Source organism: Salvia miltiorrhiza, chromosome 8 (assembly GCF_028751815.1).
Source record: "Salvia miltiorrhiza cultivar Shanhuang (shh) chromosome 8, IMPLAD_Smil_shh, whole genome shotgun sequence".
NCBI classification, from domain to species: Eukaryota; Viridiplantae; Streptophyta; class Magnoliopsida; order Lamiales; family Lamiaceae; genus Salvia; species Salvia miltiorrhiza.
In genome coordinates this window covers 19749233-19772061 of record NC_080394.1, presented here as the reverse complement: position 1 = coordinate 19772061, position 22829 = coordinate 19749233, and the positions used below count along the sequence as shown (strand labels likewise).

Sequence of the window (22829 nt, the reverse complement as noted above, 5' to 3'; positions counted from 1 at the left end):
AATATGAATACCTATAAAAGTTGTGTAATACTATATAAAATGATGATAATTTAAAAGTAATTTTTTTTAGTAATGTTTTTATCAGATGGTCTGTATTTTATAGGCTATTTAATTAAGAAAGACTAACAAGAAACCTATTTTTTAAGCCTTAATTAACTTTCGAGAACTTGTTTTGTAGGATTATAGTAACCTCATTAGGTTTTAAAGATAGACTCAAAACCTAGCTGAGATTTATATAATATTTGAAATGTAAGTAATCGATAGTATATTATGCACAACCAACCAATTACGGATAGCTAAATGGTCAACATATATTTTACTCATGCAATAGGGGAAGACACCAAATATTAACAATTCAATATATATCATAGTAATAAACCAATCCTTTACTTTGTCTAAAACTTGTACTCCACACTGCTAGTGTAATAATTTGATTTGTAAATGTAACTTGATAGAGCTCAATTTATTTATTTTGTATTTTGCGTGAATGAATAGGTTTTAGATAATCACTTATCCATAAATACACACACACACACACATATATATATATAATTTTTTTTTGACTAAAAACACATATATTTCTATTTTGGTGCGATTGTAGTAGAGCAGTTTTCAAGTTTCGAAAAATTTGATAATTGTCCCGAAAAAGATATAGACGGAGTTTCCTGAGCTGTGTAGAAATACTGAAATAGAATAGATGAAGAAGAAGATGATGATGCAAGCGTAATTAGCGCGCCACGCATGACAGCTCCATCCACTATTATTAAACCTTAACTTTCCCCCACTTTACTCTGCCTCTCTCTTACTCTCTCTCTCTAAACCCCACTAGATGGAGCCCCAGCCTCCGCCACCCCCCACCGCCGCGGCCACCTCTCCGCGGCCCCCTCTCGCGCCCCCCAAAATTCGCCTAATGTGCAGCTACGGCGGCCACATAGTCCCCCGCTCCCACGACAAGTCCCTCTACTACGCCGGCGGCGAGACCCGCATCGTCTCCGTCGACCGCCGCTCCACCGCCGCCTCGCTCCCCGTCCTCTCCGCGCACCTCTCCCGCACGCTCTTCGGCAACCGCCCCTTCCTCCTCAAGTACCAGCTCCCCGACGAGGACCTCGATTCCCTAATCTCCGTCATCTCCGACGAGGATCTCGCCAACATGCTCGAGGAGCACGATCGGATCACTCCGCCCGCGCGCATCAGGTTGTTCCTCTTCGCCGTCAAGCCGGAGTCCGTCGGCTCCGCGCTGCTGGGCCCCAAGTCGGACTCGTGGTTCTGCGACGCGCTCAAGAGTACGGGGATTTTGCACAAGGGGCAGTCGGCGGATTGTGGGCTGCTGATGGGCATTGGGCCGGATTTGGAACCTCTGGTTGAGAGCGCCGGCGCAGGGGAGAGTAAAATGGGGGCGGAATCTTTGGTTTTGGAGACGAATTCGTCGTTTGGGTCTACTGGTTCGTCGTTTTCGATGTCGAATTCTCCGCCGATTGCGATTGCTAATTGCGACGAAAAGGGTTTGAATTTGCTTGACCGGAAGAATAGGGTACCGTCTTCAGCCTCTTTTGAGAGGTAAATCAATTCCTTTCAATTTCTTATACATCGACTGCGCTTCTATGATTCTGAGTGGAAATTACTTCAGTGTATAAACAGTTATAAATTTCCTTTGAATTTCGCGCATACTATGTTTAACGATGTGATGTATATGTGAAGTATGCTTGGTTTTAGGAAAACTTCTCGTGGACTCTTTGCAGTTGAGAACTTACCTAAAATTTATCCTTTATCGTAATCAAATTTGTAATTTCACTAGGAACTAATTATGATTTTTGAGTTATTGATTTTCATATGATCAATGATTCTGCGTAAGTTTTACTGGATAATTGAGCAGTACCTTGTGTAATCTAGTTTGAAGCTAGTATTCTTGATTGGCTTCAAACTCCTGCATTATGAATAAGATCTCGATGACTGAGTTCGTATTTGGTTTTCACAGTGATTATAGTGTTGGAAGTTCAGCTGCCCCTCCAAAAACTGGAGTCTCCCAAGAGCCGCTGATTCAGGTTGGTCCGGAGGAATCACTAGACACTCCTGTTTCCGACTCTTCTTTTGATATGACGGGGCAAAAAACAGTTCAAGTTCTACGATATCCTTTACCTCAGCTGCCGGATGGAATGAAGCAACAGCATGATACACCCTTAATTCAAGGAGGCCTGCAGTATATGCCTCAATATGCAGGTCCAGTGCCAATCTCTCCTTACTATCCTGTATATCAAATGCCAATGCACCCACAGCATATATCTTGTCAACCTAATCAACCGTACCCAATATATTTGGTGCCTGTGAGGCCAACTCAGTACCAAAACATTCCAATGCCATGTAGCTCCATTGATGCAAATACAACTAGTCTTTCTAGCCGACCACCCTTGCATCCACAGACTGCAGTTATTCCTCAACCCGTGGCCCATAAAGAAGTATTTGGAGCACAAATAGCTGAGTCAGCCACACAAGTTTACTGCACTATTCCTGCTTCAACACAACTAGTTAATATACCCTCTAATCAAGGCCAACTAGTTGTAGGGCCTCTAGAGCACCAGATTGCCTCAGAACCAGTTAAACCTATTTCGGTAGTCTCTGCTATTGAAGGCAGTGAATTTGATGAAGAAATTGCATACAACCAAATATACAAATCTCAGCCTTCGGCCCCTATATTGACTTCTCATTACAAGGCAATGACTAAGGGAACGACAACGTTTCCAGAGCCTTCAGTCCATGCCAAGTAATAGGCAGTGTTGCGTCCTCAGTAGTGCTGCTAAATGAGAGGAATACTCTATCAGGTGTTCTTTTCTCTGCCTCTCTCACCCCTGTTAACATTCTGTCGGCTTGAAGTTAAAGATCATCGTGGTTGAATAATTCCACATGTTGCCCCTTCATGGAGGATGGTCGTGATTTTTGAAGATTGTTTACTAGAGCATACAACATAGTTATTTCTTTGTATTGAAAAGTTTGCTTTGATGAGATATGTAGCTACTCAAGGTGTAGAAGTTAACTGAATACTATACACAATTTGTTCATTTGTTTGTATTTTATTCAATATTTGTTCCACCGCATTACCTGTTTCTTTTTACTTTTTGATTATGATGTGCCAATTAGAGGAGAACATTTCATCCTGTAAGAGATATTATTATTATTATTATTACATGCTGAAAGCTGCCAATTTTGATTCCTTGGCTGGTGTAGATGGTTTTGGCTTTTCTCTTACATTTGTCAGTTGCATTCTCTAACGTAGATAGAAGCATTGTTTCAGTAATGAGTTCTGATTCTTTTCATTTACTTTTATCCTCTTGTAAGTCATTCAAATATGGGAAAACATTAAGGGGAAAAAGAAAAAAGAAAAAATGAAGTAAATAATGATTTCTGTTACTGAACAATGAAAACAGCATTCTCCCTCTGAAACTGGTAAATAAATTTTCTGGGGTTACAGGGTAACACATACAATCCCGAAATACAAGGAGCAAAAATTGATTGACTTTCCTAGCAAAACATTATTTAGTGGTATGTTATGCATGGCTTTACTGGTGAAGTTTCTATATAGGTTGTAGATCACTATGTCTGGTTTTTCCACTGAAGAACTTGGCTAGATTTGGCATTACCTTTCTCCTCCTCCCGACTGTAAAAGAAGTTGATCGAGGAGTACCATGAACAACTGGAGATGCAGGTCTCCGAGCCATTCCTCGTCTTGTTGGTGTCCTTTTAAAGTTTCTGTTCATGGCTTTTCCATGAAGTGCAGCCTCAGGGGGCAGCTTTTCAGGTTCCATCATTTCCCTCCATTTCTCAAAGTCGTTTTCAACTCTTTTCTTTGAATTTGTTGATCCTTCAGTTTGATGAACCTCGCGTTCCTCCTCTACCTGTAGCTCTCTAGTTTCTCTTCTGAAGAGCTCAGCTTTAATCTGAATTTCTTTCTCACTTGCCTTTAAAGCTTCAACCCAGGCCTGAGCAGCTGCAACCTTCTTGTCTGCTATTTCCTTGGCCCCAGCTGCATTCCCTTTCAGATACTCGTATTCAAACTTGGAAATAGTTATTGTTGAGCTAGGCCGAGAGGCTGAAGCTCTATTTCTTACTGTCTTCTCAATAATAGATTTCAGATTCTTGAGCGCCATTGCTTCTGATGATTTGACAGCTTTAAGATCGTGTAATGCAGCTTCTAATCTTTCCTCAGCCAAGTCTATCTGAGTCTCTGATTTCTGAATTTCTGCCTTGACAAGTGCAGTTTCTTCACTGATGAGAGACTTTTCTTTCTTGTGTGTTTCAGCTTCTGATTCGAGCTGTTCAAGCGTGAGCTTGAGATTTGATATGATAAATTTGGCCTTGTCTTCAGCTGCAGATGTTGCTTCCAGCTTGGTTTTGGCTCTCAGAAGCTTTGAATTGAGAGACTGAATAAACAGCTCTGATTCCTTTTCCTCCTCCTTTAATCGAGCTGTTTGGTCCATGACATGCCTGAGCTCATCGCGAACAACATCCATGGAAGCCATAAACTGGAAGCTTTCTTCTTTAACTTGTTTCAGTTCCTCTTTTGTTGCCGCCAGCTCTTTCAGCACCGACTCTAACAAAGATGCAGAATCCAGTCCGTCGGCAGCTTCTTCCTCACACCGTGTAATTTCCTTAACTTGCTTGATTTCACTCTCTAACATACTGATATCCGACGTGGTGATCATCAATCTTTCTTCCAGTTCTTTTGCTTCTTCAACTTCATCGATCATGTTCTGCTTTTTCTTCTGAAATACCTCTATTGCAGATGCGTGCATTTCTGCCTCATCTCTTGTTTGAGCTTCAATTTGTTCGTACTCCTTAATGGCCTCAATTCGGGCCAGCTCAACCAGCACGTGCTCTTCATTGATCTCCTCAATCTCCTTGTTAAGCGATTCAGCTGAACTCAGGTAAGACTCTCTTTTCGACATGGACTCGTTCATTTCTTTCTCCGCCCGTCTCCTCTCTTCCATGGCGGAAGCCATATCCATCTTGAGCTTGCTCAGTTCTCGTTTCACCATTTCCAACTCTCTCATCACTTTCTCACACTCAAAATTTGCGTTCTTCCATTCTTCTTGCTCTCTTTCACCCATCTGCAGCTTCTCCAAGTCCTCCATCTGCGATTTTGCTCTTGCATTTGACTCCTCAATTCTTCGCTTTAGATCTTTGGCCATTTTCTTTGCAGCAAACAGCTCGGATCTCGCTTCAGCAGTTACCAACTCTGCGTTTTTTCTGCTCTCGGCTAACAGGTTAGTGTCTCTCTTCGCCCAATGGAGCTCTCTTGTTTTGACGAAAGGCTTCTGAAAAATGTATCAGACAATTAAAACGAATTATCGTCTATTTCCTTGAAATTTTACATGAAATGCTGGTGAAAGAATGTTTTGTTTTTCATACCTCTTGCAAATTTGTTTGGAATTTGCTGAGTTTGGAGTTTCCTTCACTGATTCGCTTGCGGTAAGAACTCACGGCTGCCTTGACCGAGCCAGGCCTTGTATCGGCCTCGGCGTCGGCCGGCTTCTCCATGTCCGTCATTTCTGTTGTTCACGACAATACCTTAGAAGTTCTCCTATGATTAAAGAATGCAAACAATGAAACTATGAGTTAGAAATGGGAAATTTGGAGGTGTAGTGAGAGAGAGAGATAAAGTGGAGGGTAATTGGGTGTTATTGGTGGCATCACCAGGCATTGGAATTTTCCGCAGTGGAGCCCTCGGTAACATGGTGCTGTAATGCAGACACGCACACAGTAGAGAGAGAGCCATATGTTTGATCACCGGGGCTTATCGTTAATGCGTGTTTTGAGTGTGATTAAGTATCATTTTTGGAGTGCTGCTGTCATTATGATTCTCTTTTCTGATTAAGGCCGTTTACTCCTCCACGCTCTTCTTTTTTTTTTTGTGTGTGGAGAATTTAGGCCTTCAATTTTTGGATAATGGGGCAATAACATTAACAGACGATTATTGATATAATCAAAGCTTCATACTCTGCCACCTAACTAGCTATTCCACCATTCGGCTAAACAAGGCGAGTATGTTGTCAAATATTTTCATTTCAATCCAGAGTTAAGAAGATTAATTTTCAAATATCACCTCGATCTTCAAAGGTAGGTTTCAAAATCTAGAGGGATAAATAGATTTTCCTTGTAATATGTAAGACAATTTAATTCATCCCCATTGCTAGTGAATTGACTGTTGATAAAGGCCGAATTTTGTAATATGTAAGACAATTTAATCGATCCCAATTGCTAGTGAATTGACTGTTGATAAAAGCTGAATTGTACAAATTGTTTGCGGAAAGTTAGTAATTTCAAATTGTGAGGCTCATAGTTGATTAACATATACGTTGACTAGATATTTTAAGCTATCCAGGTATGTTTAATTATTTAGCGTGCTTAAAATTAACTTTTGGGTTTTCATAAGTCGAACAACTTGGCTTTATACTTGAACCAATTGTTTTTTCCTCTCTTATTATGTTATAAATTACTCCCTCCATCCATGAAATTAATCCCTTATTTTATTTTGGGATGTCCCAAAAAGATAGTCCACTTATTTAAAAATATTGTTTTATTAAAATAACTTTATTTAATGTTTCACTTAAATGTGAAAATGATGTGTGAAAATGATGTGTGAAAATAATAAATAAGGGTATAACAAATAAAAATATAAAAAATAATATTTTTTTAAAGAAGATTAAATGCATTTTCTTAATATGTCGTATGAAAAGTGAAAGAGGACTAAATTTGTGGGCCGGAAGAAGTATCATCTTTTGTTTAGTTCGTAGTTTAACTTTGTCGGACAGAAAAAGTGAAAGGGAACTAAATTTTGTGGGACGGAAAAAGTGAAATGGGACTAAATTTGTGGGACGGAAGAAGTATCATCTTTTGTTTAGTTTGTAGTTTAACTTTGTAACAGAAAAAGTGAAAGGGAACTAAATTTTGTGGGACGGAAAAAGTGAAAGGGTACTAAATTTGTGGGACGGAAGAAGCATTTGGGAGTGAATGTTGATATCTTATTTTAACCTTATGAAGATTATGTGGGAGATAAGATCATTAATAGGTTCTTTTTTTTAATTATAAATTTATCATGAGAAAATTGAGGATGAAAAAAATCTATATATTATATAAAAGAGCAGTTTAACGGCTATTTTTTGCCGCCAACTGCTCTCTCCAATTTTAAAATTTTCAAAATTTCAAATTTGTAAACTAATGTAATTCTAGACGTTGTTCTTTCATAGCTGTCATTTTGCAGATTTTAGAACCCACGATTTTATCAAATTTTTTAAAAAAATCAGCACCCACGATTTGCGTTGACATCCTCAAAAAAATTGAATAAAGAAATTATTTTTTAACACCCACGATTGGATTTTCACAACTGCATCAATTAAACAGGTTTAACAATTATTTTAATTTTAATTATGTATTTTAGCACCTAAACATTCATTTAACTACACCACTACATCAATTTAAAAAATTAACTCTCATGATTGAATCAGTTACTCCACGATTTTATAAACAAAATTCATAATTTACACCATCTATAAATATCACTTCTCTAACCCTCATTGCACGAATTCCACAGCAAAAAAATAAAATCATTCTCATTATTTTTATTTTTTGTTTAAATGGCCCTTATGTTCGGCGTTTACATGGCATGTATGCACTTACGACTCACTGATAAAACCATTTTTCAGATAAATATTTTCTTATTAAAATCGAAACTCCAACTAAAATAATGCAACATCATTATTCAATATTATAAAATTAAACTTAATAAATTTACCATTTTTATTATGAAAATGAATCATGCTTTTTCGCAAAATCAATTCTTAGGATGTTGTATAGGAACTTTATTTTAGAATTTGTATTTAAACAAAATGACCACATAAATATGATTAAATATATATGCAATCCAAAAATATACTATTAAATTATATGCAAACAAATAGTTTTGAACATCTTAGAATATTATATGATAATGATACTCATTATCATTTATACTTACTTTTGATGGTGAATTTATATATTTATACACATTATCAATGAAAATCAATTAATTGGTAATTGAAAATACAAAATTGAAAATTTATATATTTTCGAATTCATGTTTTTTATTGAAATTATATAGTAGATAATTTTAATATTTTATTTAGATTTATATTTACGTTTATTTATATCTAAATTATATATATTTAATATGTATATTTACTTATTTAAAATATCGTTCAGTTTCGATACTGGTCGTGCATCGCACGAGTGGGCGTGTGCTAGTTTCTATTTAAATTTCACTTTTCCCCTATCGTTTTCTATGAAAATAATTTCATCATTTCTAATTCTTCGTTTTCCCTTTAAGAATTCTACAAAAAAAAAAAAAAAAGCTCATAATTTCTCATTTTTCCCTTTCACATAAAAAAATATTATCACACTAAAGATAAATGAATAATACTACTCCTTAATGAAGTGAAAAGAGCAAATGACATATAGCAAAATTCTCTTTTATGGAAAATGAATGAAAATAAATTAAGAATTTAAAAAGATTTTTTATTTTTATTTTTCATGATAAAATTACAATTAAAGATCGAAATTGTAAAAAATGGCCATAATTTGTGTTTTCAGATGGGTGGCTGGAAATTGAGTTTCATTGCTCAATATCACTCTATAAGTGCATATTCTCATATATATATGAGAACATGTAGTACTCAAGCCTTAGGTAGTACGTAGTACCTAATCTAGATCACACATTTTATCTATGTGGCGCACCAAGATTGTGACACGTGACAGAGGTCTTCCAATGCAAAATCCGTACAGGGGTAAAATCTGATATATATAAAATCAATTTTTTTTTAGATTTTTTAAAAACAGACATGTTTTACATGCATATAATTTCACATAAAAATGCATAAAGTTTTCACACAAAAATACATTAAATTGTACAAAAAATGCATTTCATTTTTCACAAATTTGGTATTTTCGCCACCCCACCCCACCCCACCCCCCAAGTCATTTTATTTTTTTATTTTTTTGCATAACTTTGTAGAAAAAAAATGCATATTTATAAAGATAAAAATGCATAACATTGCACACAAAAATTACATGGGTTCGAATTTTGGAGGGAGCGAAAATTAGACTATTTTTTTGAATATCGTTATTCAACACTATATACTGCCTTATTTATCATAGAGAGATCTAGAGGAGAGATTAGGTGTGGGTATTTTTTTAATTTTAATTTTAGGGGCAATTTAGTCATTTAACACAAAAAATGGATATTTTTTAAAAAAAAATATTTAAGTGGGTAAATTTTAAGTTTACTAAAAATATGGCTGCTTATATATATATATATATATATATATATATATATATATATATATATATATATATATATATAGGGGGAAGTTCTATGGAAACACAAAGATAGGTAGAGAAAGGAGACATGATCTCGTTCGTTGATTTGATGAAATCTGACGGTAGTAAATCAATCCTATTACTGGCAGTATTTTATATGCTAAGGATACTTTGGTATTTTACTCATTTGTGTAACCGTAGGTTACCTTAATTACATGTAATCAAATCTACTTTATTATAGAAAATTAGATATGCAGATACATTTCTATTGATATAAAATTCGGGTACAGGTGAGTTATGAGTAAAAGCAGTGAGAGATGATATGTTCGTATAAAAAACAAATGAACATACTAATGTTCGTCGATATGTTCGTATATATAAAAACAAATGAACATACTAATGTTCGTATAAAAATAAATAAACATATTAATGTTCATTAATATGTTCGTTGAAATAGATCAGGTCCCTGGGAAGAGAGGAAGGCCGTGGTGACTGAGTTCGAGAGTGAGAGAAATCTGAATGTGGGTATGTGAGAGGGAGATGGTATGTTCGTATAAAAATAAATGAACATACTAATGTTCGTCGATATGTTCATATAAAAACAAATGAACATACTAATGTTCATTGATATGTTCGTTGAAATAGAAAATGAACATACAAATGAACATACTAATGAAACCTACAATATTGATCCATTATATCGGATTGAATTCCACCAGAATAGAAAATGCGAAATTCACGGGATTTGTTGAACATACCAAATTCGTTGAAATGGAGTATTACTTATTTGTCCTTCAGCGGCCAAATATAAGCAATTTAACAATATTTAATTACACGAAAATTAATATCATGGAATTATATTGACCCTTGATTCAGATTGATCCAATGATCATGATATGGTCTTTATTCTCCATCTAAGTAAGTGGTTGCCATGGAATCACACCCTATATATATATATATATATAATAGATTTCATATTTTAGCTATTAAATACAAAGATATAATAATAAGTAATACTCCCTCCGTCCACGAAATGAGTACCCATATTTCCTTTTTCGTCCGTCCACGAAATGAGTACTCATTTTCCTTTTTGGCAAGTGTACCCCACACATCTCTTTAATTAATACACTCAAAAAGTGGGACCCTTAAACTATTCTCACTACACTCCATACATTTCTTAAAACCCGTGCCGTCCACAAATGGGTACTCATTTCGTGGACGGAGGGAGTAGTAATTTTTAATTTATTATATCAAGTGAAGCTATTTTGTCATTGTAGTGAGCAAAATTCGTCAACTTGGCTCAAGCCCAATTAACCTTCCAAGCTAGACCAATGAGCTAAACAGCCCGGTCAGTCCAGCCCGACAAACTTCGAACCAACTTGGATCAATAACGAGGCTGACCCATTTACTTAAGAAAACTTGTTCGCCCAGCCTGATAAGTTAAGTTATACTTATCTCGAGATCAACCTGGATCGACCCAGGATGACTATCCCACTTTAAATCCAACTTGTCTCAACAGTCCGGTTGAATAATTCACACTTAGCCCAAACCCATCAAGTTAGTTCGCCAACCTGGCATGACGCTAAAAAGTCAAATTGGCCCAACAGATTGGTCCATCTTGCCCGGAAAGCTATAGACCGACTTGAGTCCACAACCAAGCTGGATATATATTGCATGCGGCCCAATGGTTACTGACTGTTCACTATTATTTTCGTTACGCCGCAAGTGCACGGTGTAGTTGCAATATAGGGAAGCAAGGTCGTATTCCACAAGGATTGGTGAATTTAAACTTCTAAATATTATTAATATGTTGTTTTCAATCTATTTAGACAAACCAAAGATGAAGAGATATTGAGAACTAAAACAAAGCTAAATAAAGCAAGTAAATAAAATAACAAGAAAATAAACTTAGTTAATAAATTGGGGAATGACACGAAGGAAAGTTATCCTAGGGACTAGATTTCGATGGATCGTAATGAACTTCAATCTAAAGCAATATTAATCTTGATATGGCCTACTTATCTAGGGCGATCTCCCCACTAGTTTTAGCCCCCTCCCGGACGACTAAAACAGTAGATTACGGGTCATAATTGCCGTCCCCGGTCAATTTCTAACCTATAACTCCCAAGAGCACAAAAGATCAACAAGCCCTCACCCAACTCTCAACCTCCCGGTTTATTGAGATGATATGTTTCAAGCTCCTAATCTATTGTAATTATCCTCTCCCGATTCAAATCACAAATTAGAAATGCACAAAAGGTGGCCAACCAATCATACAAGAGATAAATCTAGGGCTTGAAAAGATAACAATAAGCACAATCAAGATATATATTAAACAAAGAAATCAATCCATTACAAATCCATCTAATCTAATCCCTAAGATAAGGGATTTTAGCCAAGCATATTCATAATAAAAACAAATCCCAAGTCATAAGAAAACATAAATAAAGATATAGAGAGATAGAGATTCATAGACAAATCCTATAATCTTGATCTTCAATCATGTAGTCTTGATGAGCTCCTTTCCAAGTCTTCCCATTCTTTCTTTGATTTTGGTGTTGTTCTTGTGTGTGGAAAAGAGAAAAATGGTAGAGTATGGAGGCTAGGGTTTGGAATTGGAGTGTTGGGGAAGATGGAGTGGATGTGTGTGATGTTTGATATGAGAAAAGAGGGGGAAAATAGAGTTTTGGGCTAAAAATCACGTCTGGGCCCACCAAAAGGCGGATCCCCGCCTTTTCCCCGCGGTCGGGTGACCACCGCGGCTGGAAGGAGGAAATCCCGCGGTCGAAGCCCGCGGCCGCGGCTCGGACCGCGGGTGCTCGCCAAAAACGTTCTGGACTGCTTTGGAGCAGAGGCCCGCAGTCGGGCCCGCGGCCGCGGCCCGGACCACGGCTTACTGGGCAATTTTGGAGCAGAGGCCCGCGGTCGGGCCCGTGGCCGCGGCCCTGACCGCGGGGTCCTGGGCTTTATGCGCAGTCCGCTTGTTCGGCTCCGTTCTCCCTCGTCCGAACTCCGATTTGGTCGCCGTTTGCGCTCACGGATTTCTCTCGAGATGAAATTCAACCTCATGTTTTCAAAACTCTCTAATTTATCTTTTATTTTCCCTGAAATCACTCCAAAAGCTACACCAAGCATCAAAACTCAACAAAACTCAAAATGGGAAAACAAACACATATTAACATTCAATTCAAGGGGGAAAAAGACAACAATTCATGCAATATTGAGGTACGAAATCCATGTTTGTCACTGACAACCTAGAAAGACAAAGTTACACGGCCCAGCCGTCAAACCCTAAAACACTTTTCCCACCAAGCTGACACGATCAGACGGGTAAATCTTTGTGATCCCATCCAAATCGCAACAACCCGGGAGAGGAGGGCCTTGACGAGGCCAAACTGTAGAAACCCTAGCGGCTGGATGTCCACTATATAAACAGCCCGACTAGGTCACCAAACGGAGACGAAATCCTACTTGCTCTCTACTTCTTGAACTCTCTCTCTCTCTCTACTCTGCCGCCAGGCTGATTACTCTTTCAAGTCGAATACAGCCAACTTGGCCGCTTTCCATCTTTCATTATCACAATCGGCTGTCACCGTTCCTACCCTCCAACGCCGCACACCTTGGAATAACCACGCATTCCAACCTGTCTTTCTCCCTTAGTCCATTCTATTTTTCATTCTATCTTGCTATTCCGTTACTGACTTGAGCGTCGAAGGCTCTACGGTTGACACCCTCTCTCGGTGCTCAACCTAGGGCTCTTACGTGTTCTTGTGTTGACAGGTTGCTAGTGCCCAATCTATCCGGACGTGCAGATGTCAACTTCAATTGTAGATTTTAACCTCTACAGTCATAAACTAATATGACTATCAAACTAGCCTTAGCATATTAAACCTTTTTTTTTCTAAATCAAAATTACAAGAGATATCTAATTCTAATTAAATAAATTATTCGTACGCAAATGGGATCTCTATATCATATAAAGGTGGAAATCATTATATTATACAAAGATAAAAAAATTATCTGCATACAAACAAGATTAAATTTTAAAAAAAATGATTTTAGATATTTCAACTTTACCGCTTAAACTAGTCTCATTTACTCTTAATACAATAGATTTTCTTCATTTTGATGTTATTATTCTCGAGTATTTTACAGCAAGCATTAATCTATTTCCAAAATAAATTGTTAAAACAAAGGCGTTGACCATAAAGTATTGACTATAGCAGCAGTCCGCGTAGCATCTGATTGCTCCTCCCTGTTCTGTTCCGTATATATTCCAAACGCGAAATAGTGAATTTTCTGAAACCAAATTCCCACGCTTCATAGATCTCACCAAAGACCTCCGCACCGGAAAATGTGGCGTTGATTCGCCACGGCACAGAGTTCCGAATTGGTCCAGATGGACGTAGAGAGATCTTCGCTCTGCAATTGTGTAGTGAATTTCTTGCTTGAAGAGAATTACTTGCTGTCGGCGTTCGAGCTTCTTCACGAGCTCCTCGAAGATGGCCGCGACAATCACGCTATTCGCCTCAAGGAATTCTTCTCCGATCCGACTCAATTTCCTCCCGATCAGATCTCCCGCTTCAACTCTCTACGAGGTTCGCTCTATGATTGCATACTAATGCACATACGCGCGCTGGCGACTTGTGTCGCTGCGGGTGATTGAACGTTTATTCTGTTTTCTGTATCGCTTTCTTCATTTTGTCTTCTTGAGCTGGTGGAGTTGTGGTAGAGCTGCCGTATTATATTATCAGGCCCCACTCTAAATTCCGACCTTTTATAACTAAGTAAATTTAGTCTGGTTTAGAATTTTTCATTTTGATCGTTCAGTTTACTGTGTGTTATTGTGGCATAGTTCGCCTATTGTTTATCCAACTCATTTAACTTATCATTGATATGAGAAATTGGAACATAACCGTCTGATGCTGTTTCGGTAATTAGTTTCATGTGTTGGAACTTTAGAGCTTTTTTTTATTAGCGTACATGGAGATATAACAGCCAACACAACATTCAGTATGAAGGATAGTTAAATAATTTCTATATATTTATATAAGATACCCCTCAGTCCCACAAAAACATGCGGCATTTTCGGTGGCATGGGTTTTAAGAAATATTAGGCGAGTGTGTTGTAAGTGGAGAGTGCTGGACCATGAGTGGTGTTTTTGTGAATAAGTTGAGAAAGTGAGGTGAAAAAATAAGGGGGATGTGGAGGGTAGTGTACAAGAGTGGAAAGTGAATATTTTTGTGGGACGTGACAAAATAGCAAATTGCGCATGTTTTTGTGGGCAGAGGGAGTATTTTTTTGTCGTTGAATTAATGAAGAATAGTGATTCTTTCCCGTACTCTTTGTTACTGGCTAGTGTGATATTGTAATTCACAATTGCTGTTTATGTGAAATTTGTTGATGTCAATGAGTATCACAATAATTGATATAGATGATAATAAGCTATATTGTTTATCAAATTTGGAGGGTTGTTAAGAGTGGTAAAATTGTGTTTACCACAGGACAAAAACCTGATATTTGTTCCCAGTCTTGAGAATTATCCGTATTCCATAAAAAGATGGCAGCTTTAAGATAGCTCACCAGTTGACGATGCAAGTACACAACTTTAAGGTGCTAATGGAAAGCTTCAAACAAAAAAGGGGTTACCCAGTGCTTATATTGGTCAGTATAGCTGGAGAGGAACCAGAGAATTTGTGAGGAGAAGGAGGAATTCGATGGCTTTACTGGCCCAAACAAAAATTAAATTATCATCTGTTCAAGTCAGATTACCTTGGAGACTAAAGTTTATCTTTCAGTGTGTTGGTCTCTTCTTGGAGTGGATGTCTTCCCCGCTGGTTGTACTTAAATTTTCCTTGATTACAGTGTTAATGCTTTATTTCATGAAGTTGTCTGGGGTGATCTCTGCAGCATGCTCATGGTTCTTATCCATGTTTCTATGGAAGCAATTTCCCATCAATAAAATAGAAACTTAAGAGATGAGCCAAAAGACAGTGCTGTAAATATACCCTTATTGTTCATTCTAAAGAGAACCAAACCAAGTGTGAACTTTCTGAATACTCATTTCCTTCAGGTTTCTGTTACTTGTGGATGAATAATGTAAAATGAATTAATTTCAAAATTTCAAGTTTACTAATTACTGGAAAAGGGGGCTCCATACATGTAGCTGATCATTGGTTTATGAGCTGCTTCCAAATGATTCGACTATATCAATTAGGTCAGTTATTACACTTAGTAAGAGAAAATTGTAAAATTGAAGTAGTCTGCATATCATTTGTTAAGACTTCAATGGTATTCATTAATGCCAGAACTGTTCATCTCTAATGTGTACTTCCTTATTGACTTTACTTTGAGGTCTGGTTTTTTACTTATAAGAGGAGGGTCCCTTGTAGCGGATGTCAAATTATTCCTTTTTATTCTGTTTGTTGTGGGGCAGTGGCAGATCCCCAGAGTCTATTTGAAGAAAAGGAATCGCTGGAAGAAAAATTGGCTGTCCGTGAATATGAACTTCGTTTAGCTCAAGAAGACATTGTTAACCTTAAGACTGAGTTGCTCAAGAAAGCTGAGACAACCGTGGATGAATCAAGAGGTAAATCTGCAAGTATACTCTCAACCACAGCTAATGACTACGTTCACTGTGCATATGACAATGATTATCATGTTAGGTTTAAGGTGCAGGGAAATTCAAACATGTGCATCCTTAATATGCATTTTGAGAATGTGATGTTAAGGTTCCTCAGTTTTAGCAATTGCTATTTTTGTGTATCTATAGTAATATTTGCTCTCTCAAGATAAGAAAAGGTACGTGTGTGTTATTTTCTTGTTAACCTATGTGTCTAAATGTATTTTCAGATCCAAATGTTAATACCACAGCAAATAATGGACTGGTTTCCAAACCGATATACAGGGACATCTCTTCGTCAGATTTGGGTCCTCTGAAGGATAATGAACGATTGGATATCAATTGTGCAGTGAAGGAGTATCTATTATTGGCAGGATATCGTTTAACTGCAATGACATTTTACGAGGAGGTATATTGATCGATGACTTTTTAGTTCCTTATGATTGGTTTATGTGCTTTTTTGGTCCCTCCTACATAGCAAACGGTCCTGTTCTTATGTGCAATTTACTGATGAGTTTCTGAACCCATGTTTTATTTGCTAATTCCTGTTGTTAGGTAGCAAGCTAAAAATTTTCTTAAGAGAAATGAACTCAATTATAACTCTAATCAGTATTTGAACCTCCGATTATGAAGGAGTAAAAAGAAAATCGCATGTTTGATGGATCTTTGTATTTTATTATCAAGTATGAGACTTAATATAGAATCCTAGTTTTATGTGAAAATATGCTCAACACGAATTTCTAATTCTCACTTTTTTATAGCATAACTATCCGAGTCCCTCTCCTTGTTATTTTGAAAGATGATCATGTAGAAAGTAGGTTAGTAAAATGGCTTGGTTCAGTCAGAGATTGTGATTAGAAAATACTTCATGTGAAAAATGGTCTTTTGTATATTTTTCATTTGGATGTTGAGTCGTTGTTGGGTATATACCTGTATCTAATGTTATTTGTATTTCATAATTGCAACAGGTCACTGACCAGAATTTGGATGTTTGGCAAAACTCGTCTGCATGTGTACCAGATGCATTACGACATTATTATTACCAGTATCTTTCTTCTGCTGGTGATGCTGCTGTGGTACGTCTTAAATATCCATGCTTAACCTGAAAAATAGATTAAGTAAATAAATAACTTCAGTTCAGCATCTAGTAGGTCCAAATGGTTGAAAACCATAAGTCCATCCTCATTTCTTGAATTTATGCTCAAATACTGGCATGTGTCATCATCTTAGGTTCTCGTAAAGGAAATAACATTGTGATAATAAACACCAACCATTAGTCACCTTTCAGAACCCCCCCTTCCCCCATTTGGTTATTGGTTTCTGTTTCAAATCAAATTGTGTTTGCTGAAGTTGGCAATAAACTTTAGTTCTGAAACAAAATTTGCAAATTTCAGATTGTTATAACCTGGTATTAAGAAATTTTTTATTACTTGAATTCTCTCTGTTGCTGTGATTATCCTGGATTGTCAGCCTTTTTTATTCAAGTGCAAGTAAACATAATTTAAGGGACCGCCTCATGTTCATGATTCATGAATCATGTTTTAGTTGGAAATAATCTAAAAGTTGAAAAATAGTATTCTTTCACTAGATTTGGTCCAACTTACTGAAACAAGATCACTTATATGTCGCATGTGTTTGATGTATTTTTGTAGGATTATTTCTTCTTGTGCTGAATTTCCCATGCTGATAGTATTCTTTATACTGCAGGAGAAAATAGTGATGCTTCGAGAAAATGAATCTTTGCTCAAAGAAAATGAAAGGCTACAAAGTGATATACAGTCCTTGTCGAAAGCCAAAGAAATGTCAGATGCTCAAGTCATGTCATTGACAAAATCTTTGGAGGTGCTTCAGAAAGATATAAAGGAAAAAGCAAACACAGTAACTTTCTCAACAAATACCTCTATGTTATTCATTTATGGTTCAATTCAATAATGAGTTTAACAGTTTAAATATCTGTAGGTCCGAGGTCTGAAGAAGACTTTGAAAAGTCAGAGAAAAGAACTAGATGATTGTAGAGCTGAAATAACTTCACTGAAAATGCTTATTGAAGGTGCTCGATCCGGAAACATGCTGTTGGAAGCAGACTCTGAACCTGCTCAATCACTTGCAAGGAGCAATAATGATGATATGAGACCTCTTCCGAATAAATTAGATATGTCAAAAGCCAACATTTCTTTGAATACAGGCCTTGATCCAGTGAGGACAGATGTAGGGATTGAGGGGGAAGCAGACATTGTTAAAGAGGCACAATGCGATGATAATGAAACATCTGCAGTTGATTCATTGGCTGGTTTAACTATTGCAGATACTGACATGACAGGAAAGCAGAAATTTGATGACGCAATTAGCATAACTGATACAATTCCAGAAGACTTATTAACTCCTCAATGTGAAAGTGGGTCTGCTGGGAAGAATGAAAATATTTGTGAGGACAATGGAACACCTTCCCTAGGAACAGATAGCCTCGTAATAAGGTCTCATAAACTTGATGCTGAATTACATACTGAAAAGATGGTAAAACTCTTCTAGTCTGTTCCTTCTTTTGAACTTTTTAATTTTATTATTCCAGAGAGATTGTCATCCTTCAGGATAACATCTACAGCTCATGTTTACTTGTCAGGGAGTGGGAACTATTCAGATATTATCAGACGCTTTGCCTAAAATCGTACCTTATGTTCTAATCAACCATCGAGAGGTTTGCCAATATATTTGCATTTGTTATTTCAAAGCATATGTACTAGGCTAAATGTTATTGGAGCAGTTATATATTATACAGATCTTCCTTGTCATAATTATTATCGGAATTCATCCCTTTTAGGAGCTTCTTCCTCTGATTATGTGTGCGATCGAGCGTCATCCTGACAGTGCAACACGAGACTCCTTGACTCACACATTATTTAATCTGATAAAGCGCCCTGATGAGCAGCAGAGACGGATTATAATGGATGTAAGACTCTGATAGCGAAGCAAATGCAGTTAATGAAGATTATACTATGCGCTCACGAATTTGTTATTGTGATATCAGGCTTGTGTTACTCTTGCCAAGAATGTAGGAGAGTTGAGAACAGAAACAGAATTGCTGCCCCAGTGTTGGGAACAAGTATAACTATTGGAAATCTATATTGCTTTCTTTTTCCCCTATGATTCAAATGGCAAGAAACTTAATACTGGCTTTGGCACTTGTAGATTAGTCACATGTATGAGGAGCGTAGGCTGCTTGTTGCTCAATCATGTGGTGAACTTGCAGAATTTGTAAGGCCAGAGATACGTGATTCGCTCATCTTGTCCATAGTGCAACAGCTCATGGAGGATTCTGCTACAGTTGTCAGGGAGGCTGCAGCTCATAACCTGGCTTTGTTGCTGGCGCTCTTCCCAAATACAGACAAATATTTCAAGGTCAGCCTCACTATATATGCTTCGAGGGAATCATGGAGAAGATATCTGACTTCACAGTTTCCTACAATGTAAGCTCCGTGATCTAGGAATGGAGCATTTCCCCTGGTCATAATATTACAAAATGAAAATTATTTGGAAAAAAAATGAAACAAAGGAAGAAACAAAACAAAAAGAAAACTGAAAAAGATCTTTGACACTCATCTCTTTATTTGGATAGGTTGAGGAGATGATGTTTCAGTTGGTTTGTGATCCCTCTGGTATAGTTGTTGACACTACAAAAAAGGATTTAGTTCCTGCTCTCATAAATTGGGGAAACAAGCTGGACCATATTCTACAAGTTTTGCTCTCTCACATCTTGGGATCTGCTCAGGTATTATACTCGGCATAATTTTGGCATTAATCGATGCTAACGTCATTGTTCTTATCTGAAATATTTGTCTTTCAGCGCTGCCCTCCTCTTTCAGGGGTTGAGGGTTCCATTGAGTCACAACTTCATGTTTTAGGTGAAAGAGAACGTTGGAACATTGATGTTCTATTGAGGCTGCTTGCTGAACTACTTCCATATGTGCACAAGAAAGTTGTTGAGACTTGTCCTTTCTCTTCAGTTTCAGATTCTACAGGAATTTCTTTCATGCCATCTTTGCTCGAACAATATGCAGAGTAAGATTGCTAGTCTTCTCTGATTTCCTATTTACCACAGGGATTGCATGATACCACTTCTTGTGGATCTAGAATGTTGGTTGTTGGATTTACTACCTAATGCCTTTGCATTAATTGATCAGGGGACAAGTGGAATGGCCAGCCTTTGATTGGTTGCTTACTGAATGCTTTCCTAATTTGATTCAGTTGTGCTCGTTATTGCCTCAGAAGGAAGATAATTTAAGAATCCGTGTTACGAAGGTATGAATCTGAGTTTCTTTTATTTTCTTCAAAGTTCCATGATTGCTCATCTGTCTTATCGCTTGTCTTTTTATTTATTCTGTTTGCTTAACGTTTGAAGTTGTGGATGACCAAATACAGTTTTTGCTGGAAGTGGTTGATCATTTTGGTGAACCTTTCTTGACGCACATCCTGCTGCCATTGTTCTTAGTTGCTGTTGGAAATGATGCTGATTTAAAATCATTCCCACCTAAAGCCAGGTTAAAAATTAGAGGTAATATCTCTTTTACCCTTAGTCATGAGAACTTGCTCTCATTTTCTTAGAAAGAGATCTCAGGATTTTTTTGTCTATCCAATATTTAAATAAGAGAAAAGGTGCCAAAACAACATCATCATTTACCCACAGGAGCAGATCCAACCCTAAACCCTAAACATTGTTTTGACGCGAATACACAATTGACTGATAAAGGGGCAGTAACCCTCACAATGTTTGAGGTTGGATCTGCTTGGGTGGTTTTTACACCTTTTCCCTTTAAGTAATGGCTCTGATTTGTAATAAAAGTATCACTTTTTTTTCCTTTTCAGGTTTGGCGCCTAAATCTGCATTTTCTCAGAGACTTGCTACAATGTGTGTCCTACCGCTTCTCCTGGCAGGCATACTAGGACAACCAAGCAAACGTGACAACCTAACAGTGTACTTGAGGAATATGCTGATTCAAAGATCTAGGGAGGATAGTCTGCCTGCAAATCATGAGATTATCAATTCAGTTCGTTTCCTTTGGTATGTGTCTCACTAGACTAGACTGTTACATATTGTTGATCTATACTTTACTGCTAATCGTGGAATTTTTCTGGTGCAGTACCTTTGAAGAGAATCACAGTATAGTATTTAACATCTTATGGGAGATGATTGCAAGTTCCGATGAAAAGTTGAAAATCAGTGCTGCCAATCTTCTGAAAGTCATCGTAAGGATTTTTTTATTATTTATTTATTTCTGAAAAAATGCCATTTCCTCTTATCTCCTGCAGTGCTTAGAATCATATGATATCTTTTTCCCCCCTAGGTACCATATATTGATGAAAAGGTTGCCTCAGCTAATGTTTTACCTGCCCTTGTGACTCTTGGTTCGGACCAAAATCTGAATGTAAAATATGCCAGCATTGATGCATTTGGTGCTGTAGCACAACATTTTAAGAGTGATGTGGTATGCAGATCCTCCCAGCCTATGCTTGCTTTTCTGATGAAGATTATCATGCAATTGACTGACTGGTTTTTCCTTAGATTGTCGACAAGATACGCATTCAGATGGATGCTTTCCTTGAAGATGGATCTCATGAGGCTACCATTGCTGTGGTTCGTGCACTTTTGGTGGCTGTGCCACATACAACGGCTAGGCTGCGGGATTATATCCTTCACACTTTCTCTTGGGCATATTGAATTCTTTTCTCTTCTGCCATAACAATGTGTACTAATTACTTCTTGTCATTTCCTCTTAGTATACTGAATTGGTTATTTTTTAAAAAAATATCTGATTCAATTATGTTTCTGTTCTGATTGTCCATGTACAAGCTCATTTTCTTTAACATTTTGTACATCTAGTATCCAAGATTTTTCAGTTCACATCATCACCATCCCTTTCAAGTGATGTAACACGGCGTAGAGAGAGAGCTAATGCCTGCTGTGAAGCAATTCGTGCTCTTGATGCAATAGGTATGCTGTTTAAGATTCCTACAAATTGCATATCAATATTAGTATGGCCCTGAAATGTGTGCTTTCGTGCGCATTTGCTGAAATCAGTTCAGCATTGGTATCACATCTTCGAGAATTTCAGCTTATGTTTCCACTCTGTATAGTTACTCATTAAGTTGATATACTAACCCCTCCTTGACATAGCAGAACGAACCTCATGTTCCATTAATACCATTTAATCCTGCAATGGTTTTCATTTCAATAAGATGAACTTTGGAAGTGCCACTTATATTTTGAATGTAGGACATTTTGTAATGTTGTCCTAGAATCCAAATCCATAGTCAATTGCAAACATCAGATTAATATTCGATAACATTTCACCCCATGGGTGTCAGATATGTTTTATGCACGACGGATTTTCAAGTGCTATTTTAGGTATAGCAATATAATTTCGACCTTTTAAACCTACATAATTCTGGAATTAAATTCTGCTCCACTCTGGTATATGCATATGACTGATCTATGTTTGTATCTATTTGTGCAGATCTTGCAGCATCGACTATCAGGGATTTCCTACTCCCTGCAATTCAAAATCTATTAAAAGATACTGATGCGCTTGATCCAGCTCATAAGGAAGCTCTGGAAATCATATTCAAGGAAAGATCGGGTGGAACGTTGGATGCTATTAGTAAGGTGATGGGCACTCATCTGGGGCTTGCGTCAATGAGCAGTTTCTTCAGTGAAAGCGGGCTTCTTGGGAAGAAGGAAATGGGAGACGTAGGGGTTCCAGTGCCAGTCGCGATTGAGAACACAATTCCACAACCACCAGCGGAGGACACAAGATTTAGACGGATTATGAGGGCAGGTTTCTCCGATATGCTTCGAGGGAGAACTAAGGG

The 22829-nt window shown here is 37.3% G+C and overlaps 3 protein-coding genes across 5 annotated transcripts in view; 2 read left to right on the top strand and 1 right to left on the bottom strand.

Moving 5' to 3' along the window:
- The first annotated feature begins 449 nt into the window (after positions 1-449).
- Positions 450-3205, top strand: LOC131001578 (protein PAL OF QUIRKY). Its single transcript, XM_057928061.1, has 2 exons — positions 450-1557; positions 1976-3205. Exons 1-2 carry the CDS (start codon positions 830-832, stop codon positions 2760-2762), a joined length of 1515 nt encoding a protein of 504 aa, XP_057784044.1. The 5' UTR covers positions 450-829; the 3' UTR covers positions 2763-3205.
- Positions 3206-3378: 173 nt separating this feature from the next.
- Positions 3379-5818, bottom strand: LOC131001553 (protein PLASTID MOVEMENT IMPAIRED 2). Its single transcript, XM_057928011.1, has 2 exons — positions 5401-5818; positions 3379-5306 (listed from the first exon to the last, which is right to left on the bottom strand). The coding sequence occupies exons 1-2, from the start codon at positions 5536-5538 to the stop codon at positions 3567-3569; spliced, it is 1878 nt and encodes a 625-aa protein (XP_057783994.1). The 5' UTR covers positions 5539-5818; the 3' UTR covers positions 3379-3566.
- Positions 5819-13631: 7813 nt separating this feature from the next.
- Positions 13632-22829, top strand: part of LOC131001529 (uncharacterized) — a 9417-nt gene continuing 219 nt past the window's right edge. Inside the window, exons 1-20 of one of the 3 annotated variants that reach the window (XM_057927931.1) lie at positions 13632-13940; positions 15780-15932; positions 16196-16374; positions 16934-17041; positions 17673-17843; positions 17925-18479; positions 18586-18660; positions 18784-18912; positions 18991-19065; positions 19152-19361; positions 19579-19731; positions 19807-20021; positions 20144-20261; positions 20382-20514; positions 20826-21021; positions 21101-21206; positions 21305-21445; positions 21523-21648; positions 21837-21951; positions 22475-22829. The exon at positions 22475-22829 is cut by the window's right edge and continues 219 nt beyond it. In XM_057927931.1, coding sequence (XP_057783914.1) covers positions 13742-13940; positions 15780-15932; positions 16196-16374; positions 16934-17041; positions 17673-17843; positions 17925-18479; positions 18586-18660; positions 18784-18912; positions 18991-19065; positions 19152-19361; positions 19579-19731; positions 19807-20021; positions 20144-20261; positions 20382-20514; positions 20826-21021; positions 21101-21206; positions 21305-21445; positions 21523-21648; positions 21837-21951; positions 22475-22829 — 3512 coding nt within the window. In that variant the 5' untranslated portion in view covers positions 13632-13741. Of the gene's footprint in view, positions 13941-15223; positions 15561-15779; positions 15933-16195; positions 16375-16933; positions 17042-17672; positions 17844-17924; positions 18480-18585; positions 18661-18783; positions 18913-18990; positions 19066-19151; positions 19362-19578; positions 19732-19806; positions 20022-20143; positions 20262-20381; positions 20515-20825; positions 21022-21100; positions 21207-21304; positions 21446-21522; positions 21649-21836; positions 21952-22474 lie in introns of those variants that run through there. The other 2 variants (XM_057927932.1, XM_057927933.1) reach the window with 2 other exon arrangements.

Coding starts and splice junctions, on each gene's coding strand:
- LOC131001553 (XM_057928011.1), bottom strand. CDS start 5,538: ATGACGGACATGGAGAAGCCGGCCGACGCCGAGGCCGATACAAGGCCT. Junction 5,307..5,400: donor TCCAAACAAATTTGCAAGAG/GTATGAAAAACA, acceptor TACATTTTTCAG/AAGCCTTTCGTCAAAACAAG.
- LOC131001578 (XM_057928061.1), top strand. CDS start 830: ATGGAGCCCCAGCCTCCGCCACCCCCCACCGCCGCGGCCACCTCTCCG. Junction 1,558..1,975: donor TCTTCAGCCTCTTTTGAGAG/GTAAATCAATTC, acceptor TGGTTTTCACAG/TGATTATAGTGTTGGAAGTT.